Here is a 24,947-nt window from a genome sequence, read left to right on the forward strand (position 1 = left end):
AGCTACTAAACACAAAGATGCTCAGAGAATGCTATGCTCTCTACTACATTCTTGCATAAGCATTTGTTACTAGCAGTGTCAGAAACAGCTCACAGGGTCAGGCAGTGGTCTGATTTGATACTGTGTTTCTGCAGTTGTTCTGTCTTAAGTCTGGAGGTGTTGGTAGTGAAGAGGATCCATCTCCCAAGATGAATAGGAGGGCTACAAAATGAGCAAACCACAACGCATGGAACACATCTTTTATTCAATAAGCGAGCAAGCACAGAAGTATAATGTGTAGTGCTTAATATTCATACAGTACTAAAAATATAAAAATAGAAATAAAATTTCACAGAAAGCATTTTCACTCACAAATATACAAGGAAAAGTGCTGTCAAGCCACATCATGCTACACCACTTGCCAGCTGAACTGACAGTTTGTTTCCCAACAGAACTGAAACACTAAAAATCTGCTAGTCCTTCCTCACAGCTTTTGGTGAGATTGAATATTTGACTAGCAAAAATGGGCCTCCTGCAGCTGAGAACCTGAAAGGCATTGATGTCATTACCTAACAGAATAAAATCATTCTGGAGAGCTTTACAGCGATAGTAGCCTACTTCAGGCTGTTTGCATACCTGTCATAGAAAATAAAAAAGATAAAGTAATAAACTTGAATTCTGATTATAATCCAGACAAGTCATAGCTTACAATTACTGAAACTATCATGCATACACTACTCCCACCTGGTGATGTATTTTTAAACTCTCTTTCTTCAGTGCTGCTGTTTCCTCTCCCTACTTACTGTGTCACACACAACCAGCCTTACGTTAGGTGTGATGGAGTCCAGTAGCGCAAATAGTATTGCGTGCTTTTAACTTTTGAGGATATCCAGCACCTTATCTTCTCTTCCTTATCTAACAGGTGAAATTCAGATCTACACAGGAAACCAACATTAGTCAGCCTGATTCCTGGAGAAAAACCTCTGCATCAGAAGTTATGCTTTTTAGCCCAGTTTTGAGGGACCGAGTGAGAGCTGGGGACAGGAAAAGCTTCTGTTCTCTGACCTTCTGCATGGAGCTGAACTTCACAGAATCACAGAATTGTAGGGGTTGGAAGGGACCTCTAGAGATCATCGAGACCAACCCCCCTGCCAAAGCAGGTTCCCTAAGCCAGGTCACACAGGTTCATCCATCAGGAAGACATCCATCTGAAACGTGGGTGGGTTTTGTGATTAGAGTGACAATCACAGCTGTATTTCATAACAAGGCCTGTCTTGCAGAGTATGCCAGTACACAGAACCTACTCAGAAATTACACAGATATGGGTGCGCAGAACTTAGTGTGAACCCCACTTTAATCAGCTACTATTTTGGAATGGGATTTATTTATACTTGATTTACCAGCTATAAAAATAAATATGATGATTAACCCCTGAGATCATTCTAGCATACAGTTTTGGCCTGTTACTTGATTCCCTCTGAAATAATTTATTTGGTTTATGGACAGTTATTTAGGTTCTAGTGAAAAGCTTTTATAAAATATTAAATAATCAATGTGGGGCTGAAAAGGTGTACATTCTAGTTGCATATATGATACATACCTTATACTGATATAATACATTCCATAGCAGCTGAATATTCTAGTATTGTCTAGGAAGTTCTTGTGTGTGGATGAAGAATTAAAATACCAGAAAATAAACAGCTGTTTAGGATCAAAGATAACTGTATCTGTTATGGTTTACTTAGATTGATTTTCTTTCTTTAAATCTTGTTACACATAATAGCTACAGTAGTTTGTCCAGCAGGTAATAAATGAATGCATAAAGCACTTCTAGCTATATCTGGATATCATATGCATGCATTTTTTATAAATAAAAATCAAATGTGAGGTCACATTTTCCCATCTTCTGTTTATATACTAAATCAAATTTCTCATTCATTGAAACAGTGAAGATGTCTTTCCACAGCCCAACTCGACCTGAAACACAGAGAGGGAACGCAAGTCAGAGAGCAGACAGGATACCAAATTTCTACAGTCTTGTCATGCAGGGCACAAAGTATTATTTGTGAGAAGCTGATCAGTATTAGCTTTCGCTGAAACCTCAGAAAGACCTGAGGCTACTTTGTATCTTCCCCATTTGCCCAATGCTACAACTCTTGCAAAACCCTGAAGTGAGTACCCTACTGTGGTCTGGATTTGGAGAGTATTATCCGAGACAAAAATCAGATTACAAGATTTTGTTCTAGCCTTAATGAGCATTAAATACAGATTTTGTTTTGGATGTTAATTCAGAAGTTGATTTCTGGTGTCAGTGCAAAGTAAGGATGTTTAATAATCCCATCACCTAACAATGCATTTCAAAATGACTGTGCCTTTACCACACATGGGTTGGGAAACTATCCAAAAGGTGCATGGAATACAGAGCATTAAATAGATTATTGAATATCGATGAAATTTTAGCATAGCAAAATTCTATTATTTTACACTTAAAGATTAATTCTACAGATGACTTTTCAAAACTGAGGGTGACAGTTTGTTAAATACAAATACTTAAATAATATTGTATTATATATATTGAATATGTAATATTCAATATAACTATAATATATATAATATTCAATATAATATTATAATAACAATATAATATAATATATAATATTCAATATAACTACAATATTGAAAAGAATGTGTACTATACACCCAGTTTGTGCCATTTAATTTTGTACATAAGGAGCAGAAAGCTTTCAATGGATGTACTATGGACACAATATTTTTTCAGTGTATGGAGTATTGCCTACTGAGGCCAGCTAGTAACATAACTTAACTTGCTGACACTGCTGAAATCACCAGCCAAAAGCTAGAGCTCCCTTAGGCGCTGATTCTTTGCAACAGATTTTGTTTATGTCATAGTCAGTCAGGATTATTTGTTGGTGTCTCACTGATATTGGGTATAAATAAAGACAAAATCCAGGCTTGTTCAGCTGGAATAAATGAAAGGAAAACTGAGACTGTGGTACCACTGAGTTTAATCATAACAGCAAGAGCAAAACTACATGCAGGGAACTTAATTATGCATTTGATGCATACAAAGAACACCCATTTAATTTAATTACCATTGCTTTTATGCAGGAACTCTATAATTGAGCCGTAAGACAAAACTGTTTGAGAAACCTCAATAAATTACACATTTGCATGATGATGCAGTATGTGTGGCAAGGACCATTTCATGAAAAGTACTGCCCCAAAACGCCTACAGGTCTGACAGTGTTGCAGTTTGCTTTCAGGATCCAAAGGTCAAAAGAACATGAAAGTTACAGAAAATACATCACATATATTTCTTTGCAAAACGTCTCCTTTATCGAACAGACAGTTAAAACATTTCCTGCAACCATAAATATCTGATAATAAAAATTAGTTGTATTCTCGCAACTATAATTGCATAAAACCCCGTATTTCCATTTCAACAATGTTAATAAAACATTTTCTTCCTCTGCTTGGGAAAGATAAACTTTTAACTTCTGAATCTCCCTAACAACACATACAAACAAATCATAGGTATTATAAAGGGCATAGGCAGTAGATTATTTGTAACATGTTTTTTGTTACCATATGAATGGATAGGTTGTCAAAAAAAGTCACCCACCTGGTTTATGATTTGAATCATGCAACTGTGTAAACTATGACTCAAATATAAGTAATATATCTAATCATTTTTCTGCTTTCACAGAAGCTCAGGGTTATCTTCAGAGCAAAGATCAATGTGCTAAAAGAAAAAAAAATGAAGAACTAAAATAAAGCAAAATAAAGTAAATGTAACTAATGACAAATTAAAAATATTTGAAACAAATTACAATAAGCTGTCATGTTATTGCCAGAATTCTTTGTCACACAAATGAACAGAAGAACAAAGCTCCGTTAATGAAGCTACATTCTGAAGTAACAAAATGTTGTAAAAGCCAAAGACAGTGAACAAAAGAAATTCAAAATAAGAATATTTTTAATAAAAAGCACATAGAGAGCAAATGACAAAATATCAAATTTGCTGCAGTAGCTGCCTTTCTTGCATATTAAAAAACAGAGGGATCTTTTTGAAAGATTTGTAGAAGATAAGAATAAGAGGCTCAGAACTTTGGGGGTTTGCAGGCTCCACTACAAAACAGCGAACACTAACACTGCATATGGAAGTGTGCATGCAGCAAAAGCAGGCACTGCCCCATTTGTGTGGGTGAACTGGGCAGTGGGGACAAAAGCTGACCTTTCTGCCTGCTGAAGGCCTCAGCAGCAGCTCTATTCTCTTTTCTCTGGTTTTTCTGATATTACAGCCTCACCTTCCTTTCACAACTGCCTTTCTGGCTTTCACTAGACAAGGAGGAGGGATTTTAGCTGTGCACAGAAAGCCGCTGATGCTGCTCCACAGATCTCTAAGACAGCAGAGGCTAGGTACAAACCTAGGTTTCCGTGTAACTTCACACAATTGAACAGAGGAGAATATGGCTCTGTTGATTGCAAAATCTTGCCTGAAACTCCAAGGTGCTCAGGATGCCTTACCAGACTCATTTTTTGATCTTGTTTTCACAGCCAAGAAGTGGGTTGGTAATCAGTCAGGTAACCTGCTGTAAAATTCTACTGTAAATGAGATGGTTTGTGGTTTTCACACAAAATGCACGTTGTGTTATATGTTGAATTTTCAGTTTGAAGAAGTGGGGTGAGAGTAGGATGAGAGTGAAGATATCTAACAGCAGAAAAACACACTACACTGTGGATACTGGGCTGAAAACTAGAGGTCTTTCAGTAAAACTCCAGTCTTTCATCCTTACCAGAATTTTAATTCATGCTAGCAATCTTGAGATATTTATTTCAAGAACTCATCATTTACCAGAACATAACTGCACTGGAGCAAAAGAGGTGCCATATCGCAGTTACAGAACTGCTCATAGAAGTTCATCTTCCAGATCCTTCTGTAACAACTAGAGTGTACAGCTTCTATGTAATAATAACAACCTTTCAGTGCCAGGTTCACAAATTCACAGATAAAAGCAAGGATGTTTGAGCAACGCCTTTTTTAAAGTACGGCATTCTGAAAAGTACGTGGCAACATGCACAGAATACAAATTAGTGAGGGTCAGTTACTCTGACCATAGTCTGGGCAGGGGAATGAAAACTGGCATGAAGCTCTGCCAAAAAAAGACAAAGGCAGTACAGAATATCAGTAAACCTGCTTTCATGGGAAACAGATCCTCTCACACAAACCTGACCGAATGTTCATATGATTACAGTCTGACTGATTAAAGGTGATTGCAAAGATACAATGGACTTTTTTAAGGCATGTGATTTTAGTGTTTTTTTTAGTATATTATGTATTATTTAGCATATTATAAAACGTTCTTTGAGTTTAGACAGAAAGGTTTGAGGAAGCTGCAAAGGTGGCTTCTGTGAGAAGAGTGCAGGAGCTGCTCCACACACTAGACAGAATCAGTTCCAGATGGCTCCAAAGCAGACTCACTACTGGCTGACAGTGCCTCTATGATAATGAATTTAAGGAGTAAACAGCTGTAAGAGAGGAGGTAAAAAAAATATGAGAGAAACAACACAAAGTGAGGAAAAAAGGAGTGGGAGGAAGTGTTGTTCCAAATGCCAGAGTGGATATTTTCCTGCAAGTACGTGGACAAGACCGTGGTGGTGCAGGTTGTCCCCCTGCAGCCTAGAGGACCACGATGAAGCAGATTTCCATGCTGAAGCTTGTTATGGGTCACCCACGCTATAGCAGTTTTTTCCTCAAGTACTGTACCCCATGATGAGGCCCATGGTGGAATGATTCTTTGAGAATTGCAGCCTGTTGGAAACTCCTGTGGTATAACAATTCGTGAAAGGCTGTGTCCTGTGGGAGGGACTCTCACACTGGAGCAGGGGAAAAGTCTGAAGAGAAAACAGCAGCAGAAAGTAACTGTTGTTAACGGGTTCCCCATTCCTCCTGTGCCACTCAGCGTTGGAAAGATGTGGGAGAATGAGGACTGAAGTCAAGACTTGAAGGAAAAGGGCATGAGAAAAAGGTGTTTTTTGTTTTGTTTCACACTATCGTACTCAATTTTTAATTGGAAATCAATTAATCTTCCCCAAGTTTGCCCATGATGCAATCTCCCTTTCTTTATCTTGATCAATTAGCTTTTTCATTCTTTTTGCTCCACCAATATTGCTGAAGGGAACTGAGAAAGCAGCTTGGTGGATATCTGTCAGCCAGCCCCACACTAATAAATAAAATGTATGATAAATGTATGATAAACTACTTAAAATAAGTAGTCAAGAAGGACTGATGATATTTGATGTTTTTATCAGACATTTGAAAATACATGTAAAAATTACAGTTAAGAAAACTTGCAGATAACAACAAGGTTGGCTGAGAGAAGTCATGTGGAAAGGGCTCCTACACAGAAACCTAAGAACAAAGTATTCAGGTCACAGTGCCTGCGTAAGGGACAATAACCTTTAAACCACAACCACTGAAAAGACTCTGCAGCCATGATAAGCATGAGCTTTATGCATGATGCTGTAACAAAAAGTGGTAACATGGCTACAGACAGATAAATGAGGGGAACCAAAAGTTCCAGTTAAAGTCAAATTGTATGAGTGGCTAAAGTGATCTCTTTAGTTTGATTTCACTTTGGAAAAGGCACTTGTGAAGCTGACACAGGAACTCTCCATCGCTTTCTTAAGCCCTCATTTTCAGAAAGAGTTAAGTGCTATATTAAGTAAGTTGAAGGGCTTCTTGAGTTTATTCTTCTATGCTTATCAGAAAGAAGAATTAGAAAAGAATTGATTTTTTGACACTAACGAAGGACTAGACTAGATCAAAGAGCACTTTGGATTCCTGCAGAAAGGCCTCAAAAGAACAAACATCTATAAGCTACACACATTTTAGACAACCAAGGCAGACAATGAAAAAAGCACGAGAAGAACTAGATGTTCTTGCCATTTGATGACTTCAAATTAGAATTACCTGCTCTTCCAGAGAATCTCATAGAAGGAAACACAAAGGTTTTTAAGCCAGGACAAACTGCGAGTAATTGTACGTGCTTTGATATTCCAAATGTCAGAAGGAGCTAAGTGGTCTTCTCGACATCAATAGCATATTCAGTTGAATTAAGCCAAAGACATCTTGTCTGCTTAAACAGAGCAGTTTGGATAGTGTTGCATATAAGCTGTTGAGCTTGAATGTTTCTGGTTTTTTTTAGTCATTTCTATCATTGTTACAAAACAACTCCCAAAATTACACCAAAAATCAGTTTTCCTCTCATCATTTATGTATCAACATTTTACCAACACCTTAACGTATCTTGAAGGTTTCTAAGCTGTCAGTTGCTTTTTTCAACTTCCACTCTTAAGATTTTTACTGTGGGTTTTAAACATACCCCTGCCAACAGGAAGTGCTTCTGCATTACAGCACTGATCAATGAGTTGATGGCAGTGTTCCACCATGGATTCCAGCTGTGCTTTGTCATAAGAAACTCCTAAGAATCTCACCAATTGCTCAACCATTGTTGCCAAGTCCTGTAAGAGAGCATTTAAAGATGAGTTTATTTTGCAGTATTTCAAGCGAATTTATGAAATGATTTTCAATATTTCAAAACAATTTCATCATGACAAATGTGAAAAATACCAATGAAGAAGTTCCAGAAGCATCACTGTCTTAAAATGCTGCCACCTTCTGATTTGCTGAGAATAAGCCCTCACATTCCAAGTAATTAGAGGAGGACAAGCAGGAAGGTACACAGATGCTGTGATGCTACCAGCTTTCAGCAGCATCCCTCAATGCACAGATGAGAATGAAAACGTTATTCAAAATTGTAAATTAGCATCATTATTCTGTTTCACTACATCTTCTGTCAGAAAGTACAAGAAAAATATAAGCTGAAATTGTATATTTATTCAGCTTTATAGAGTTCTATCTTGCTCTTGCCTTTCTGGAGGCTTAGACATAGCAGCTGGGTTCATCCTATGTCTGCATTAATTTTCCAGTCAAATATCATAGAAATCATAGAATGCTTTAGGTTGGAAGGGAACTCAAGGATCATCAAGTTCCAACTTCCCTTGCCACAGGCAGATCAAGTACTAGATCAGATTGCCCAGGTACCCTTAAACACTTCTGGGCAGCCTGTGCCACCACCTCACCACTCCCTTAGTAAAAAACTTCCCCCTGACATAAAATCTAAACCTCTCTTCCTTTAGTTTAAAACCATCCCCCTTTGTCCTATTGCTATTTACCCTTGTAAAAAGTTGATTTTCCTCATGTTTATAAACTCCCTTTAAATATTAAAAGGCTGCAATGAAGTTTCCCTGCAGCCTTCTCTTTTCCAAGATGAATAAGCCCAGCTCCTTCAGCCAGTCTTCATAGGAAAGGTTCTCCAGCCCTATGATCATCTTTGTGGCCTTCATCTGTACGCTCTCCAAAAGCTCCACACCATTCCCATGTTAGGGGCCCCAGTCTTGGACACAGTACACCAGCTGGAACCTCACGAGGGCAGAGTAGAGAGGGACAATCACCTCCCTCACTCACCTTATTGGCCACTCCTCTTCTGACAGAATCCAGGACACCACAGGCCTTCTGGGCTACAAGAGCACGCTACTGGCTCATGTTAGTTTTTCATCAACCAGGATCCCCAAGTACTTCTCAGCAGGGCTGCTCTCAAGGTGTTCTTCTTCCAGGTTGTATACATATCTGGGATTACCTCGACCCAAGTGCAAAACCTTGCACTTTGCTTTGTTGAACCTCATTAGGTACATGTGGGCCCACCTTTTGAGTTTATCAAGCTCCCTCTGCATGGCATCCCTCCCTTCAGCTGTACCAACCACACCACTCAGCTTGGTGTCATCAGAAAACTTGCCAAGGGTGCACTCAATCACATCATCTATATGATTGATAAAGATGTTAAAGAGTACCAGTCCCAAGATGAACCCTTGGGAACAGTGCTCACTTTGAAAATTTTTATTAATCCTCAAAAATATATTACTGCTATATAGGAAATGGGAAATAATGTTCAATGTAGTACTTTCATTACATTTCTGATTAAAAATAAAGTGGATTTATCAGCCAGCATGCTGTAATAACCCTAGAAGTTCACCTCATGCTACATCATCACCTCAAATTGTTTTTAACACAGATTCACAGCAGACAGTAAGGACAACCAAATAATCAGAATAATTGTGAGATATGTAAGACAAACCCCTAATGAGAGAGACTTCAGTTCTCACTGATACAGAACACACAATAAGACACTTATTTTAAATGAAAGTCAAGGGATGTGTAGCAAGAGCACCTGCTCTGTGTGAACTGTTGACCACCTATGCAAGCAGGTAGATTCCTGAATAAATTACTAGGTTTACAACAGTGCTTATGGAAGCTATGAATGCCACTGCTTTAAAAATGGTATCAGAGATTAGAAAGCCCAAACACGGGCACAAGAAACAATTTTTAAACTTCATGTATTTTACATGTTATGACATTTAAAGTGTTTAAAATACCTCTTTGTTACATCTAACCTACCTTGTGCATATCTTCATACTTGAGGAAAAGTACATTGGCATCCATATGATGTTCCCAAAACTCTTGGACATGTTCAAACCACGAACCATATCCTACTATAGATACAGAAGATATTACGATTGGCATGAGGAAATATTAATACTGTTGTTATTAATTGCCCTTCAAAAATGTAAAAATGAAAACTAATTTAATTTGGGTGATTAACAGCCTTAAGAGAGTTGTCTGGTTTTGCTCCATTGCCATGCACAGTGACTTACTTAATTGGAAAAGAATATTTCTACCAGTTTGGAATATTCAAAAGAGCTAACCTAACCTAAAGAAAAAATACTCAACTGAAAGTGCAACCATATTTCACTATGGGCATCTCCAGAGCTCAGTATTAGTAATGCCTGACCACTGCACCAAAGTTGAGCCAATATAAAAATTACAGAGATATATTTGCAAAAAGTAAATTTTCAGTGGCTCTGACCTGTGCGAATTCCTGCAGTTGGCGTTATCAGACTGCACCTTCCATTACTCAAAGCACAGACAACACATGTAATGGAAATCTATATATAGTGGAAAATTCCATAAAGCATCTGCTGTGACGGACAAAGAATTGCTAACAGCCATTATCCTTTCTTTATTACACAAGTATTGAAGAAACACACATATTAATATGCTTCACTGTCATTCTCAGAATACTAAAGGTGTACCAATAGAATATTCTATTTATCTTTTGCTTCCTCTAAAATCTAAGACTTATTCTCTTCTGTTGTTACTTTCTTAGCATTTCCATGCAACCTAGGTAGGTATGCCAGAACATGGTCTCAGATATATTGTAGCTCAGTTGGTACACCAGGAGGGCCCATGTTCCCAGCACTGCTGAGGCAGTGGTTAATAGAAACTCCAATCCCCTCAATTTTTTTCCTGCTTTATTTTCCACTTCTCCGACAAAATTCACATTTGACTGATTTTTGTCTATCTTTGTGTGTACAGAGGTACAGACACTGGCATTTATTATCTAAAGACTATGTTTTGCTGCCAACAGTATCAGAAAGGAAAGCAAAGGAGAAATGCATTACAGAATCACAGAATTGCATAGGTTAGAAGGAACCTCAAGAGATCATCAAGTCCAACCCTCCTGCTGAAGCAGGTACCCTACAATAGGCTGTATAGGTAGATGTCCAGATGGGTCTTGAATTCATCTCCATAGCAGGCTCCACAACATCTCTGGATAACCCATTCCAGTGCTCCATCACTAAAGAAGATCTTCCAAATATTTGTATGGAACTTTCAACATTCGAGTTCTAGGCCCTACTCCTTGTGCTATTGCTACAGACCACCAAGAAGAGTCTGGCCTCATCCATTTGCCCCCCACCTCCCTTTAGCTATTTATAAAAATTTATCAGATCCGCCTCTCAGTCTTCTTTTCTCCAGGCTGAACAGACCCAGGTTACTCAGCCTTGCCTCATATGGGAGATGCTCCAGGAGTTTTATCATCTTTGTGGCTCTCCACTGAGCTCCTTCTATGAGATCCCTATCTGTTTGGAACTGGGGAGCCCAGAACTGGACACTTAGCACTCTAAATGTGGCCACAGCAGAACAGAGTAGAGGAAGTGGATCACCTGACCTTTTGGCCATGTTCTTTCTAACGTATCTCAGGATACCTTCTTGGCCACAATGGCACAATGGCACTTCCTCAAAGTATCTCAGATAATCAAGGTAGAAGCTAAGCAAATACAGTGAGCAGTTCCTCACATTTTCTCAGTATTGATATTTTTATCCTTACAACAAAACAACTTCAGAAAAGTATTAAACATCATTTCTATTCTTTATAATTTTAAAGAAATTCATGCATGGAGCTTACACATCAGTCAAGCAAAAAACCCTTTTGCTAGCTGCTCTTAACTGCACAGGGCAAGAATCCGTTAACATTATGATAATAGAGTTTGCCTGCATTTTATGTAAGAAATTCCCTTAAGCTCCAGAGGGTAGTGACAGAGAATTATCATATTTAAGATCAATCCCCCATTAGCATAAGAGCTAGCATGTACTAAATCTGTTTCCAGATGGACAGATATAAGATAAGGGGTAAAAAAAATGGGATTGTGTCATTTGGATTTAATGCTTCTCCTTCTTGCACTACTTTGAATGCTTACTTTTGCTTCTATATTGCTTCCATGAGATGGAATCACTTAAATAAGTGCCATATTTACTGTATTACAAAATACTCATTTTGCATAATTACGGACACAGAACACGCTGCAATGTTTTACTGACTCTAGAAGGTAATGACAAATCACACAGCTGCTATAAGATAAAGATCTAAATAGCTCCTGGGATATTTACATGAAAAAGAATGAAGAACCTTCCTCCCATCTTAGAAGAACCTATCTTTAATATGTCTCCAATGTAGAAGCTCCTGCTCATGGGCTGCAAACAAGATTCCCATTCTAGGGGAATGCAGAAAAAAAAGTTGAAGGTGGGTTGGGAATGGAAGGATATTTACCCTCCTGCACAAAAGAAAGTGGCAAGCCTTATAAAGCCTGTTAACTAACCTCCATTGGCAGGCTTTTACCTTTTTCCTTTCCTTTAGTATTATACAGCTTCTTTAGCATCAAGTCCCCCAAATTCCAGATGGAAATAACATTTTCTGGATCTAGAGGCGATCCTTGTCTCAGAGCAGACCAAAGTGCCTGTTGACTTCTTAACATCACATTAGGGTGCATAAAGAAGATTTTATAGAGAAAGAGAACGCAGTAAAAAAAACCTGCATTGTTCTGTTTTTTGATCTTGCTAGCTACAAAGCATGGCAATCCATTGGCAAAAAGCTCAGTGACAGCTACTTACATGAGAACAAGCCTTCACTCCCTGTAAGGTTACTAAGTTCGTGCAATGGAGCTACTTAAGGTAGTGCAGCCTGAAGGGAACACAGTGGGTTGGTATGTAATGAAACAGCCTTCACTCACAGGAGTTACTGAGCAAGCAGCTGATGAGCTGTTGTAACACAAGTTACATTACAGTAGTAAATTTTCAGCCTACAATTACCTTCTTACAGGTAACTTACTACTGTATTCCTACTGATGCGTGAGCTCAGTCTCATGCAAACTAGAATTTACCTGAGTGAAGTCAAACACAATTGATCCCACAGGGTCAAATATTGTAAGACAGTTATTTACAAGATATGGCCACAGTTTGCACAGACAAATCTAAGCTCATGCAGCACTGTATCTCTAGTACCTTCCTTGCAGTATAAACAAAATAAATGCATCTTTATCTACTTCATTTTTGTACTTGCAGAGATGAAAATAAATGTGTGACAACATGTGCACAGACAGTTGTATCTTACACTTGTCATTCATAAACCTTCTGCAGAACTCCTGAAATGTTCCTCTGTAGCTCATGGTCCTTAGGGAGCGGTGAAACTGGTAATAAGACACCACCAGGTCTTTGGGGTTGCGAGCCATGTATATTACCTACGACAAAGGAGGGAAATCATCTTAATGAAAGTTTGTTTTTTCCGTTTCCCTAAGCACATAAATAATTGTTGCTGGTTCAATAAGACAAGCATGAATTAATTCTTACCTTTGAATTGCCATTATGGAGGTCTGAAGGCAAAAAACGATATGGTAGGTGGCTTTTTATGAGGCGAGGAGATGTCAGTTCCTAAAATAAAGCAAAGAAACTATGTATCAGTTTTTGGCACATCCTGAGTTCTCCTGAACTGATGTCCTTTACTTTACTGAGCCACATGCAGAAATTCACTTCTTAAATTAACAGGGGTCTGGACTAGAAATTAGGTCAGAGAATTTCATCTGTTTTAAACCAAAAGGATGGATCTTGGAAACTACTCCAATTTGTAGGATCCTCTTAGGAAGACTAGAAGGGTTGAAGATTCTTAGCATAAAACTGACCTTGTTTTCACTGACACTCCCACTAAAATTCAGTGAAAAACATTAGAAGGACTGAATGAACAGCTTCAAAAAACCCTATCCTTAATTTTTCAACTTCAAAATTATAATCCAAAGCTTATTTTAGCCTCAGAATTGGACCCAGACAATTTAAAGGTTTACCTGAGCACATAAACACTTTTAAAGGTATTTTTCAATCATAATTTGGAAAAAATTAAAAAAAAACGTCTTATGACAAGATCATCTTCCAGTAGTTAAAAGCTGCATAAACTACTACTGGATTGAGTTGTTAGCAGAGTATCCACAATGCGTGATCTCAAACTAAACCTCTCACTATTGCTCCTGCTTATTTGCATTGACATATCACTGAGGTCTCACTAGACTAGGGTCACAAAGCAAAAAAGGAAAGTAATCTCTGGCCACTGAATAATCATCCTAAAGAGGGCCAAATGCTGCAGTAGTAAGTGACTGGAACCAGCTTTGATCTATCCATACTAGCCTTAGCTAGCTCAAATCAGCAAGCACTGCAGCAGTCTTCAGATGGAGCCTGGTATTTTGCATATCTTGGAATGATTAGACCTGTATCTAAAGTAGTTAGAGCAATAACAAGATCACACTTAACATGCCATGCCACTAATCTGAGTAACTCTTAACAATGCCAAAGTCATTTCATGCAAAATACTCCAAACTCCTCTAACTCCACTACAGAGTTCATAGATCCACAGACCCTGAGTCTCTTGGGAGCGGTACGTTCAAATTCAGAGTAGAGTGTCTACAGATTCACAGATCTCTGCATTTGTAGATCTTCTGCAAATTCAGGGAAAGGATCAGAGCAAATCAGTCTCATTTGGAGAGCTTCCACTTACATAACTCTTTTCTTCAAGAGATCTGTTGTCAATATGTTTAGGACATTGAGAAATATGTTTTAAAGCACTGGAATATAATCAAGATTAATAAAACCAACTTCAAAATAACGTAATAATACTCTGAATCATTCCAACAAACTGAACAAGGACAAGGGCACAGGATGAGATGAAGTGATAAACATGAAGCCTACAAAAAGATATCCAAATGCTGAGTGAGTTTCTTTGTAATAAATTGTACCTTGATGATGTCCAGACCAGGCTGAGGGTACTCTAGGACTGGAAGTTGTTCATCTATATTCATTAGTCCAATCTCATCTGGATCAGCTCCCTGACTCACTAGATAAACCACTTCCTGTAGCAAGCCTGTGCCTGCATAAACCAAACAATGAAAGAGAACAGATTGTATTACAGTCCTTATCTAAACAGAAGCATACGAAAGCAGACCCAGACAAAGAAATAATAGCTTTTTCCTCAACAGTTTGCTCTGATCTCAGTCTACAGCTACTGCTTTAACGTAGTATGTCTGCTCTCTTATTTTAAATACATGAAAATCTCCTACCACATCAAATATCTGAGATTTTTCTTTAGCAGTAACTTAAATATAAATGTTTCTGTATCCCAATCCTTTTAACCTGTGAATTGGAAAGCATTTTACATATACTGAGCCTTTCACTATGAATGTTAGTTAGGCAAATCCCACTATTTCAATTCTAGAAATGAAAAAACTGAAGCAGAGAGAGGTCATCCAAGTTCACAAAATGCATTAGAGGCTGTACAGGGGAACAACCAGTGTCTTCTATATAAATGGTAGGCAATTCTACTGTTACGTAATGATTTGAAAGTCTATTTATACTTCCATTTTATAGATTGGATAAACCAATGAACACATCAATGCACAGTGAATTAGAAACAATCTTTAGAGGCCTCCATTATGTACCACTCTCCAGTCTGAAGACACTTACAAAGCAACTGAGAGATAATATAGCCTTAATGACTGTTCTTTGGAAAGTTAAAAGGTATTCTAAATAGCATTTTGAGCAGGGAAACTATGAGAGTTGCTCCAAAAGTAATGCCTCCTATTTTGTTCTTTTAGTCCATGATACCGGAAGCATGTCATGATAGTGACATGGCTGTAGAGGTTGAACCTTCCCATCAATATTCCCTTACTTTATTTTTTTTTTGCTGTGTGACAGATGGCAGCAGAGGAGCAGTCTGATAAAACGATGTCTGACAAGGAAGTGCAAAGGTGTGTCACTGAAATCCTTCATGTGGAAACAACTGCACCCATTGACATTCATCAATGCTTGCTGAACACTTATGGATACCAAACAGCAGCTGTGAGCACAGCAAGGTGGTGGGTGGTGAATTTCAGCAGTGTACAGCAGCATGAAAGTCCAGCCATGTTCCAGATGGCTGTGCACTGCTGTCACACCACGAAATTAAGAGTCTCTATCAGCTTATCTGCTCAAATCAGCTAATGGTGGCAACTACATCAAAAAGCAGTGTTTTGTAGCCAAGAATTTGCTCTATCAAATAGTGTCATTGTGCTTTTTGTATCTGTTCTTTCCATGGAAATAAATAGAAGGCATTACTTTTGGAGCAGCCTATATATTTTAATTGATTTTACCTTCAGGCAGATAGATCTAGAGAGCAGGAAATTCTCTAAGCAGGCAAACAAAAATTTAGAGATATCTGATATTAAAAAGGGAAAGGCAAAGGCTTTTGGTAAGACGGAAGAACAGTAAGAGCCAAGATCAGTGAAGTAATAAGCAAGAGACACCATGGTTTAAAAGAAGTTGTGCAGACATGGAAAATCCTGGATGCTGCAACACACTGACCAATTATTTAAGAATTGTAAGTGGTAGGGAAAAAAAAAAAGGATTTTTTTTTTTTTTTTTCTATCTGAAGTACTGAATAATGCAATCATGCAAGCCTGTCTATTTCATATCCTTGGAAAGATAACCTAAAAATCCATAAATCATGCCTTTTGGTCCTATTTATGTTTGCAAAGAACTTGCAAGTTGCAGTTAACTTGTCACAGTCACCAGGTAACTCATGTTAGCCAGTATGATCATACACAGCAACACAGACACACTTTGCTCTAATTCCTACATGCTGTTCAAACAAAAGAAAAATTTGAGTATCACTATTCGGATTTTTTCTTTTTAATTTAAATTAGCAGGAAGGAAAAAAAAAAAAAAAAGAAAAAAATTCATGTACTGTAGGTACTGTTCAGAGGGAACAGGGTCTGGATGCAATATGAAAAAATATACCTCTCCAAGAACAGATTGGAAGAACACTTCTGCGTTTCCTGACTGATTGTTGGGTGAATTAAAATGGCTTGGAAAAAAAGAAGCTTTCACATTATCATCACCTTCAGAGAGGGCTGTCAGAGACTTAATACACACTTGCCCTTGAGGCTGTTCACTCTGCATTTTTAAGTTCAAGCATGTATTTTATATATTAAAATTAGCATACACACAGTACATCAGTATCAGTCCTTGTGACTCCGAATGAGCACAACCTTGTTCTCATTAAACATTTATCCTGACAGAAGACATCCTGGTTCTCTGTAATTTATTTCTGTATTTCCAATTCTGCTTGTGAAGAAAAATGCTATCACAGCAACCCTCTTGCATGAAAGGAAAAAGACTAACTGTAAGGATAAACACCAACACCAGTGCTTTCTCAGTCTCAGTCTTTGCCTGCTCAGCTGAACCTTGACAAAATCTCTGTGGTGCCTCTGAATACAGGATGGATGCTGAGGCAGGACTGCTGAAATTTCAGGAGAGCAGCATGTTCCCTACCAGCTCTACAGCAGGTCAACGAGAGAACTAAGAGGTGAAGTCTGGGGAGCAAAGCTTCTGGGGTCTTACCTAGTTCTCCTCAGATCTGTGGACATGAACTAGGTCCATGGACGTGAATTAGGTCCATGACAGTGAAAACTTGGAAAACTTTAACTTTTGAGGTGTAATCCCATATGTTAAGCATGATGTAGTGATGTAGAATAAGGGGTGGAATGTCATGGTTTTATGATTTTTGGTCATCAGTATTCCACACCATAACATCATGTAATGCATTGGGGGTGGGATTTGATATCTGCCGAATGTTCGTCCGTCGGAGAAGAACTACTTTTCCCCAGGAGACTTTGCGGTCAGCAAGGGGATATGACTCCAAGCAAGGTCACCTGATCCTTCTTCTTCGCCTGCATTCTTTGGCCAAAGGAATGGAGAAAAAGGCGTTAGCAATGTCAATGGTGGCATACCACTTAGCTGCTTTTGACTCCAGTTCGTATTGGAGTTCTAACATGTCTGGCACAGCAGCACTCAATGAGGGTGTGACTTCATTCAGGCCACGGTAGTCCACTGTCAGCCTCCATTCTCCACTGGCTTTACGCACTGGCCATATGGGGCTGTTAAAGGGCGAGTGAGTTTAGCCAGTGGAGAATAGTATCTGAAAGAGATGGGACGGGAAATGGTAGTGATAAACCACAGTCAGAACTGGGAGGTTTTTAGAGAGCCTTCTACATTATCTGTGAACCTGCACTTCTACTCTTTGTGAGAGCATCTACAAAAGAAGCCCAGGCACAGCAGTTTGAAACTGTGCTAACTGGGCTGCACTGTCCTTTGCAGTGCTGCCTAATGGTACACAGAAATAAGGACTTAGGAGTCCTTCCAAACTATTATCTTCTCTATGGGAATCCCTGCAATAAATAGGAACTCATCATTTCTACCGTTTTTCATGGTCGATGCCTCAGCAACACTAGTCAAGTTAGCTCATAGACATAATGCCTCTGCTTATCAGTAAGGCTAACTGCTCCAGCAGCAACTAGACAGCATAGCAAGGCAGACAAAACTGTGAAATATCTCACAGTTATTTCTTTATTTCTACGGAAGGAGAAATACTCTGTAGTGCAGCTGTTCTCTGCCTCCTCTCACTGCTTTCTGGCCACTGACACATTCACATGCAGTTACTAAGCTTCACAAATGTGATCAAAATGAATGTGGTCAAATGTGGTCTGAGATGTCTTTCGAACGTGTATCACCAGAGGCTGTAAACAGCAAGTTATGAAAATGGCATTCTATTTAGAACTAAAATGTACTTTCTGTTTGGTAAAACTAACAAAATAAATAAATGCACTGTCTCTGATACACATATATTAGAAATATTGCTACTATATATAACAGTATCCTAAAGGAATACCTTAATAAACTGGTTACAAAATAGTGTTATTTTCAGTTCATGCATTAGTACTGTTTTTAAAAAATGGTCTGAATCCCAATTCTGCCTTACATTAGCACAATAACTACTCAACAGAATATAGGATGAGAAGTGCAGAAAAAAATGTAATGCAACTCTGTCCAGACAATGACTGTAAAGACCTCATCACTGTTGTAGTGGAAGGCAGGTAATATGGTGTGCTTCATTCTCAACACTAGCAGAAGCAGCTCCAAAGAAGGACTACTGACACCTTTTAGGAGGATGGATCCTAAAGCAACAGCAGTAAATAAAACACATCAGGCCCTGTTTTTTGGAAGGACAAGAGGGGCAGGCTGGACCCATATCCATGGAGATTCATGTGCTAGACTTGATAAAACCAGAAAAAAAAAATAGCTTGAGTCACACATGCTCCCTAAACAATACATCCTAACCATGCCTAGGCCAATCTGTGCCAGTAAGCACAAGACCAGGCCTCCTGTTGAGGACAGCTGGCACAAAAAGCAGTTCTCTTCCATCCCTCTCAATCAGCCACAACATACTCACAGTCAAGGGAACTGCAGCAAGGAGTAGGTACAGGCTAGCAGCACTAAGAACTATGGGTCAGGTCCACAGACTGCTTTCAATCCCTAGATTTTGAACAAGATAATACTGCTTTGTCTATTTGCTTTCTGACTGATGAGTCATGATTTGAGTTTTCAAGCTTGTCCCCACATCCATGATTCCACCATAACTAGGTCTTACAGATTTTGTTACAGGTCTTTCACTGATACTAGTTGGTAGCCGATATCCAAAGGGGAGAAGTGTTTTAATTGTGGACATTCTCTTTAAGCTTTAGCTATGTTGGTAAAATATTTCCATGTCTGTAGATGCTCCTCACATCTGTACTATATGTCACCACCAATGGAACAGTTTCTGTGAAGTTGCCCCAGTTCACTTGAAACTGTGTCAGACAAATTAGCTTAAGGAGTTTATCTCTTAGGCATAAACTCACCTACCTAATTTTGCTGAAGACAAACTAGAATGCATTCACACATAATGCTCTGCAGGCAGTGCTTTAAGAAGTGACAGCAAGCTAAGGACACTAAAATTTTGTGCTACTGCAGATGGTTATAAAAGAGGACATCTATCTGCATCCTTAGATTAATTCTCTCTCTTTTTGCTCACCAAATTAAACACACTGCCATGGTACAAAGCAGCACAAAGAAGAAGTGTGCAGTATAACCTCTCTGAAAGGAACGTGAAAATAAAAGATAAATGAGTTAAAGCTCCATTCTTGCTTCCTACCTTACCACACTGTAGCAGATGGAATTACATCCCTCTTTTTACCCTTTTCCAACTTACTCAAGGTTGATCAGGTCAAAAGTCAACCCAGTACATTCAGTTGTTACCCTCTTTCCCTGGGCTTCACTCTTTGAAATTCCCCACGATCCAGAGACACATCTCCTTTCATAGCAGCATAGGAGCACATCGGCTCATACAGGCATACCAAAGGGCAGGTTCACTATGACAGTAATTCACGGAGAAAAGAATGCTTTCAATTGGCTAACATATGCTACAGGGCAGATCCTACCTCAAACATGAGGAAATAATCTAGTAAATGGTGGCCATGTAAACTTGTAAACTGGCGGTGGCATTTCCTCAGGGTATTCCTAGATTTTTCAAATCCTACCTTTTCTCTGGATAGTCAAGAAGGTGCAGGTCCTTACCCCAATCTTACCTCAGCTGTATCCTGCTTCTTCCTCTAGTAGTCTCATTCCATATAACAAAAACATGCCCAAACTACTTAACACATTACCCCAGCAGGAGCTCCAGTAATGCGTCCCCCACACTGGGTCTCATTTCCCTCCATTTTCACACAGGTGACAACACTGTTCCAAAGCATAGAGCAGAAGAGAACACTGCTGTAATGACAAGGCATTGTTTTTAAAATTCACCCTCAAGGACTTCATTAAGTTACAGGGAAGTGCTTAGTTATCCTTAGAGTCACTGATTTCTTAGGACAACTATAGCACTATGTCCTGGTCTACACTATTGGAATATGGTCCATGACTAAATGCAGAGCAGCACAGTGAGCTCTGCTGATTGAAAGAGGATCCAAAGGCAGGAGGCAATGGGCCATCCATAATAGAAACTTGTATTGAGGTTGTCCTTGTAACCTTTTGTTGTGAACCCGTTTCCTTCCCCTACGATAAGCATATTCTGGAGGATGTCTGTCACCTCCTGAAGTGCCTTGGTCCATATTCAGAGTTGCATAGTGAACCAAAATGCAATTCCATGCCTTGGTTTCAATCTCACAGTTTCCCGGGAAAATTGTTAGACAAAACATGCCTACACATTTATCTGTGTTTGCATATATTAGGCAGTTAAATTACAAGAAGGCAGTGCACCAGTAGTATCATGTGAAAGCATTGCAGATATGAGATTTGGAAAAAAAAAAAAAAAAAAAAAAAAAAAAAAAGGAAAAGAAGCTGTTTTGGAATTTCAATAAACATTTTTAATCTACGCATGAGACTACATAGCCTCTTCAGTCAGCTAGCGTAACACCAAGGAGGAAGCCATTTGATATCTGACAGCATCCCCCTCATTGCCCATCATAAAAGCTGCCCTGAGCAAAACCATTGCTTGCATGGTAGCCACGCCCCCAATCATATTTAACACACTGTTATTCCTTCTGTATGCTGAATTACAGAATTGCAGCTCTAGACAAGCTACAGTCATCTCTGTTCTATTTCTGTTATTGCTCTTCATAGAATCACAGAATTGCTCAGGTTGGAAAAGACTTAAAGATCATTGAGTCCAGAATCAGAAACGGAAATAAAAAGATCTAATTGAGAGTACAAATGGGCATCTGCCAATCTGTGTCATCATGGTTAACTCAGTGCTGCTGCAAAATCCATGAAAAGAGCACGCTATGTCTCATAAATACTCACATTAATCATTATTAACGTGCACTTCAACTATATATGCATAAAGAAATCCAATTTCAACAATGCCTGTAGCTGCTCTGTGCTACTCTGGCAGTAGCAGTAAACAGGCTTTTAACTGAATGGTTAACCTTAGTTTATGATTGCCTTACATCAACAAGACACTGCAAAGCAGCCAATGTACTGATCAATCTTGACTGCTGCATATACATCCAGTGTTTATCTTCTGAATGTGTCTTATCTCAATTGCTTCACACTTGTCTCATTTTGTTGGCTTGGATGAATTTATTACTCGTGCACTTGGACACAGTAAAGGGCTAATTACACACCATTGTCTATACCCCATATGGTGACCTAATGTAATTACACATCACCCAGAACTTGCAGCCTTCCATTGGATGACAGCCTTCACATCCTGCACCATAAATGGTGCTGGGTAACAGCACATGAAATCAGCTTGCATTTTTTAAATTACAAATGTGTTTTGATATCTAGCAACAAAAATCTCTGCTTAGCTGGTTCTCCAGTGGTGTTCCTTTTCCTTTTTATCTTTTACCATTCCAGGCCCTGCCTCCACTAGCTAAACTTCCCTTCCACCCTTTCAGTCCCCAATACGCCTCCTTTCCTGACATTCCTCAGTACACCCCATCCTCCTCACAGTAGGTCTCATGAGAGTGCACTTTCATTTGAAATGGTATTAACACAGTGCTTCTACTGTGCTGTCTTGTCTTTTTTCTTGCTGCTGAATGTGCAATATGTTCCAGGATTAACATATGACATAAATGGTCTATTTATTCTGTAGTAGTTTGTAAAAGACTTAGATGTACAGAACCACGATTCTTTCAGCTCTTAAGCTCCATCTCTCTGGATTCCCTTAAGTGTTGCAGAAAATCTGAATGGGGTAAAAGTGATGACACCTGGGTGCTTCACTAATGTTTTGCTTGTTACCCCATCCCATCAAAAAACAAACAAACAAAAAACACAAAAAACCCCACCACCACCAAAAAAGAACACACAATAAAACATTCCAACATAGTGGCATTCTTATGTGTTCAGCTTTACTAGCTAGATGCTTACTGCTAGATTATCTATAAAAATACTGATAGTAGATGACATTTTTTGTCCAAGATAGTTTTTTCTTGCTATGTGTGAATTTGGGCAGAAACTAAATTCATCCATACACCTCAAATGAAAAATGCAAATGAAAAGATTAAATGACTTCTGCAAAGTCACAGAATCTCTGGAGAAGTCGTAACAAATGTCCAATATACCAAACTCTGCATCACTTCTGATGGGACAAAACAGGAGGTAGTTTCTTCACTTCAGTATAAGGTGTTCATTTTAGCGGAATTAGTAGGAATAAAAGAAAAGTCATTAAATAAAAGTCTGAATAACAAGAAGGAAGAGTCTCGTGTGCTTAATCCAATTAAGTCCTACATTCAAGCATTTTGCTTCCTTTCATTAACATCTTCACTATGGAAGATGAATATTAACACAAAACAAGAATAACCATTTGTTTGGTTTCACTGATTTACGTAGTTTCCTAATTCTTCAGTTTTTGAGGTCATTTTCATCTAATCCACTCAACACTGATTTCACTTATGTCCAGAATACATACTTTACACAGGATAAAATCTTTTTTCCGTTTTCTTTTCCTGAGACAGCTTTCACAAAGCAAATTGGTTGAGTTTTGCACTACTTCACAGCAGGAAGGCAATTATGCTACATTTGCAGGAGACCTGCAATACCTATTAGGTAACAAGAGAATTCTTCCTCTTCTGAACCATTTGTTCCGTCTCCAGCAACACATCTTCACTGTCTTGATATATGGCTCATGAGAGAAACACTTATAGCTAGATAACCAAAACAACTTTTCCATAATGACACATTTTTCCTCTCAACCTTTATTTCCTGCTGTAGGCACTTAAGAAGCTATTCAATTCCACTCCCACTGAAATCAAGTCAAACACGTCAGTGACAAACTTTCAGTTGTCCTCAATTACTTGTTATATGAAGTTTTTATTTATCATTTCTTTGCCTAGTGACATTTGGGACTGAGTCAAAAAGCAGCTGCTATTTTGAGCTACACATACAAACAAAAGATAATCCCATTTCAAAAGAGCTTTCAATCAAAGCCCAAGAATCCAAAGGCCCTGACCCCTACAAACACTGGTGTACAAATCTAACTTTCTGCACCTGGGTGGTCCTCAATGGAGTGCATTTGAGAAGCAGAATATTTACTCTTCCAGTAGTTGAAAAGAATGAGATTTGCGTCACCAAAACCAAGAGCATGAAATCAAATTCAAATATGAACCCTATATATCAGCCTTGAACAAGACATCTCACAGGAGATATCTCTATCACCCAACACAGTTTGCTGATCCTTTTCAGTTTGCACAATTTCATTCTTTTCTGTCAATTGGCATGAGAAATGAAGCACCTTCACATTGTATTAAAGAGGTACATGATACCTGAGCTTTACATATTACTCAAGAGGAGAAACTGAATAACCCCGATTTCCTGTTACTGGAAAAGAGAAGTACCAACATTCTGATTTCCAAGACATGGAATTGTTCATTCACATTCACAAAACTAACAGAGGCCAGGCATCTCTTCAAGTTCTTCCCCGTGACCTGTAAGCACATATAATGTTGCCTCAGAAACCAGAGGGCAAAGATAAAGAATCTGAAGTGCATTCTGTTTAAAAATCTCTTGATTTTTAAGTCAATTTTGTGACTTTTTAAGGCACGCCTCCAGGCCAGTAACATTTGAATTCATTCTTTAGATGAAAACTGATAAAACTCAAGGCACCAAAATCCTGCATAGAGACTGTTCTATAACTATAAAAACAGAATTGCATAGTCTGGCTATTCTGCAAGAGAAAAAACTTGTTAAAAAATATGTACGCTGCTCCAAAAGTGATGCCTCCTATTTATTTCCACAGATATTACAACAGGTACAAAGACTACAATAATACTATTTGATAGAGCAAATTCTCAGCTACAAAACACTATTCTTCAACATAGTCACCACTATTAGCTATGCATTTTTGCCAGCAAACAAGAATCTGCATGTTGTGCTTGTCAAAATCTGCACCAGTGGAGGTGACCCACTGTTGCCGTCACCACTGCTGAAATGCACCACCCACCATCTCACTGTGCTCATATTGACTGTTCGGCCTCCATAAACGTTCAGCAAGCAGTCACAAGTGCCAGTGGGTGCCATTTTTTCTGCATGGAGGAATTCAGTGACAAACCTTTGCTTTGTTGGCACTTCCATATCCATTTTGTCAGACTGCTCTCCTGCTGCCATCTGTCAAATGACAATAAAATGTAACAGAATACTGGCAGGAAGGTTCAACATTTACTGCTATACCACCATCATGTACCTCTGATATCATGGGCCAACGTAAAACAGGAGGCATTTCTTTTGGAGTAGTCCTCATATAACAACAAAATTCTTGGGAAGAATTCATTGTAAGAAGACTGGAAACAAAGGCAAATCAACTAATTTAGCACAAACATTC

General features: G+C 38.6%; 1 protein-coding gene across 2 annotated transcripts in view; it reads right to left on the bottom strand.

Moving 5' to 3' along the window:
• Positions 1-225: 225 nt before the first annotated feature.
• Positions 226-24,947, bottom strand: part of SULT4A1 (sulfotransferase family 4A member 1) — a 30,269-nt gene continuing 5,547 nt past the window's right edge. Inside the window, exons 2-8 of one of the 2 annotated variants that reach the window (XR_007380365.1) lie at positions 14,515-14,645; positions 13,085-13,165; positions 12,849-12,975; positions 9,518-9,612; positions 7,386-7,524; positions 3,623-3,742; positions 1,845-1,956 (exon numbers count right to left, since the gene is read on the bottom strand). Coding sequence is in view for 1 of the 2 variants with exons in the window: in XM_048964323.1 (XP_048820280.1) it covers positions 1,844-1,956; positions 7,386-7,524; positions 9,518-9,612; positions 12,849-12,975; positions 13,085-13,165; positions 14,515-14,645 (686 nt within the window). In the remaining variant the exon portion in view is untranslated. Of the gene's footprint in view, positions 1,957-3,622; positions 3,743-7,385; positions 7,525-9,517; positions 9,613-12,848; positions 12,976-13,084; positions 13,166-14,514; positions 14,646-24,947 lie in introns of both variants that reach the window. The other variant, XM_048964323.1, reaches the window with a different exon arrangement.

The sequence above is a fragment of the Lagopus muta genome, chromosome 1 (assembly GCF_023343835.1).
Source record: "Lagopus muta isolate bLagMut1 chromosome 1, bLagMut1 primary, whole genome shotgun sequence".
In the NCBI taxonomy this organism is placed as follows: Eukaryota; Metazoa; Chordata; class Aves; order Galliformes; family Phasianidae; genus Lagopus; species Lagopus muta.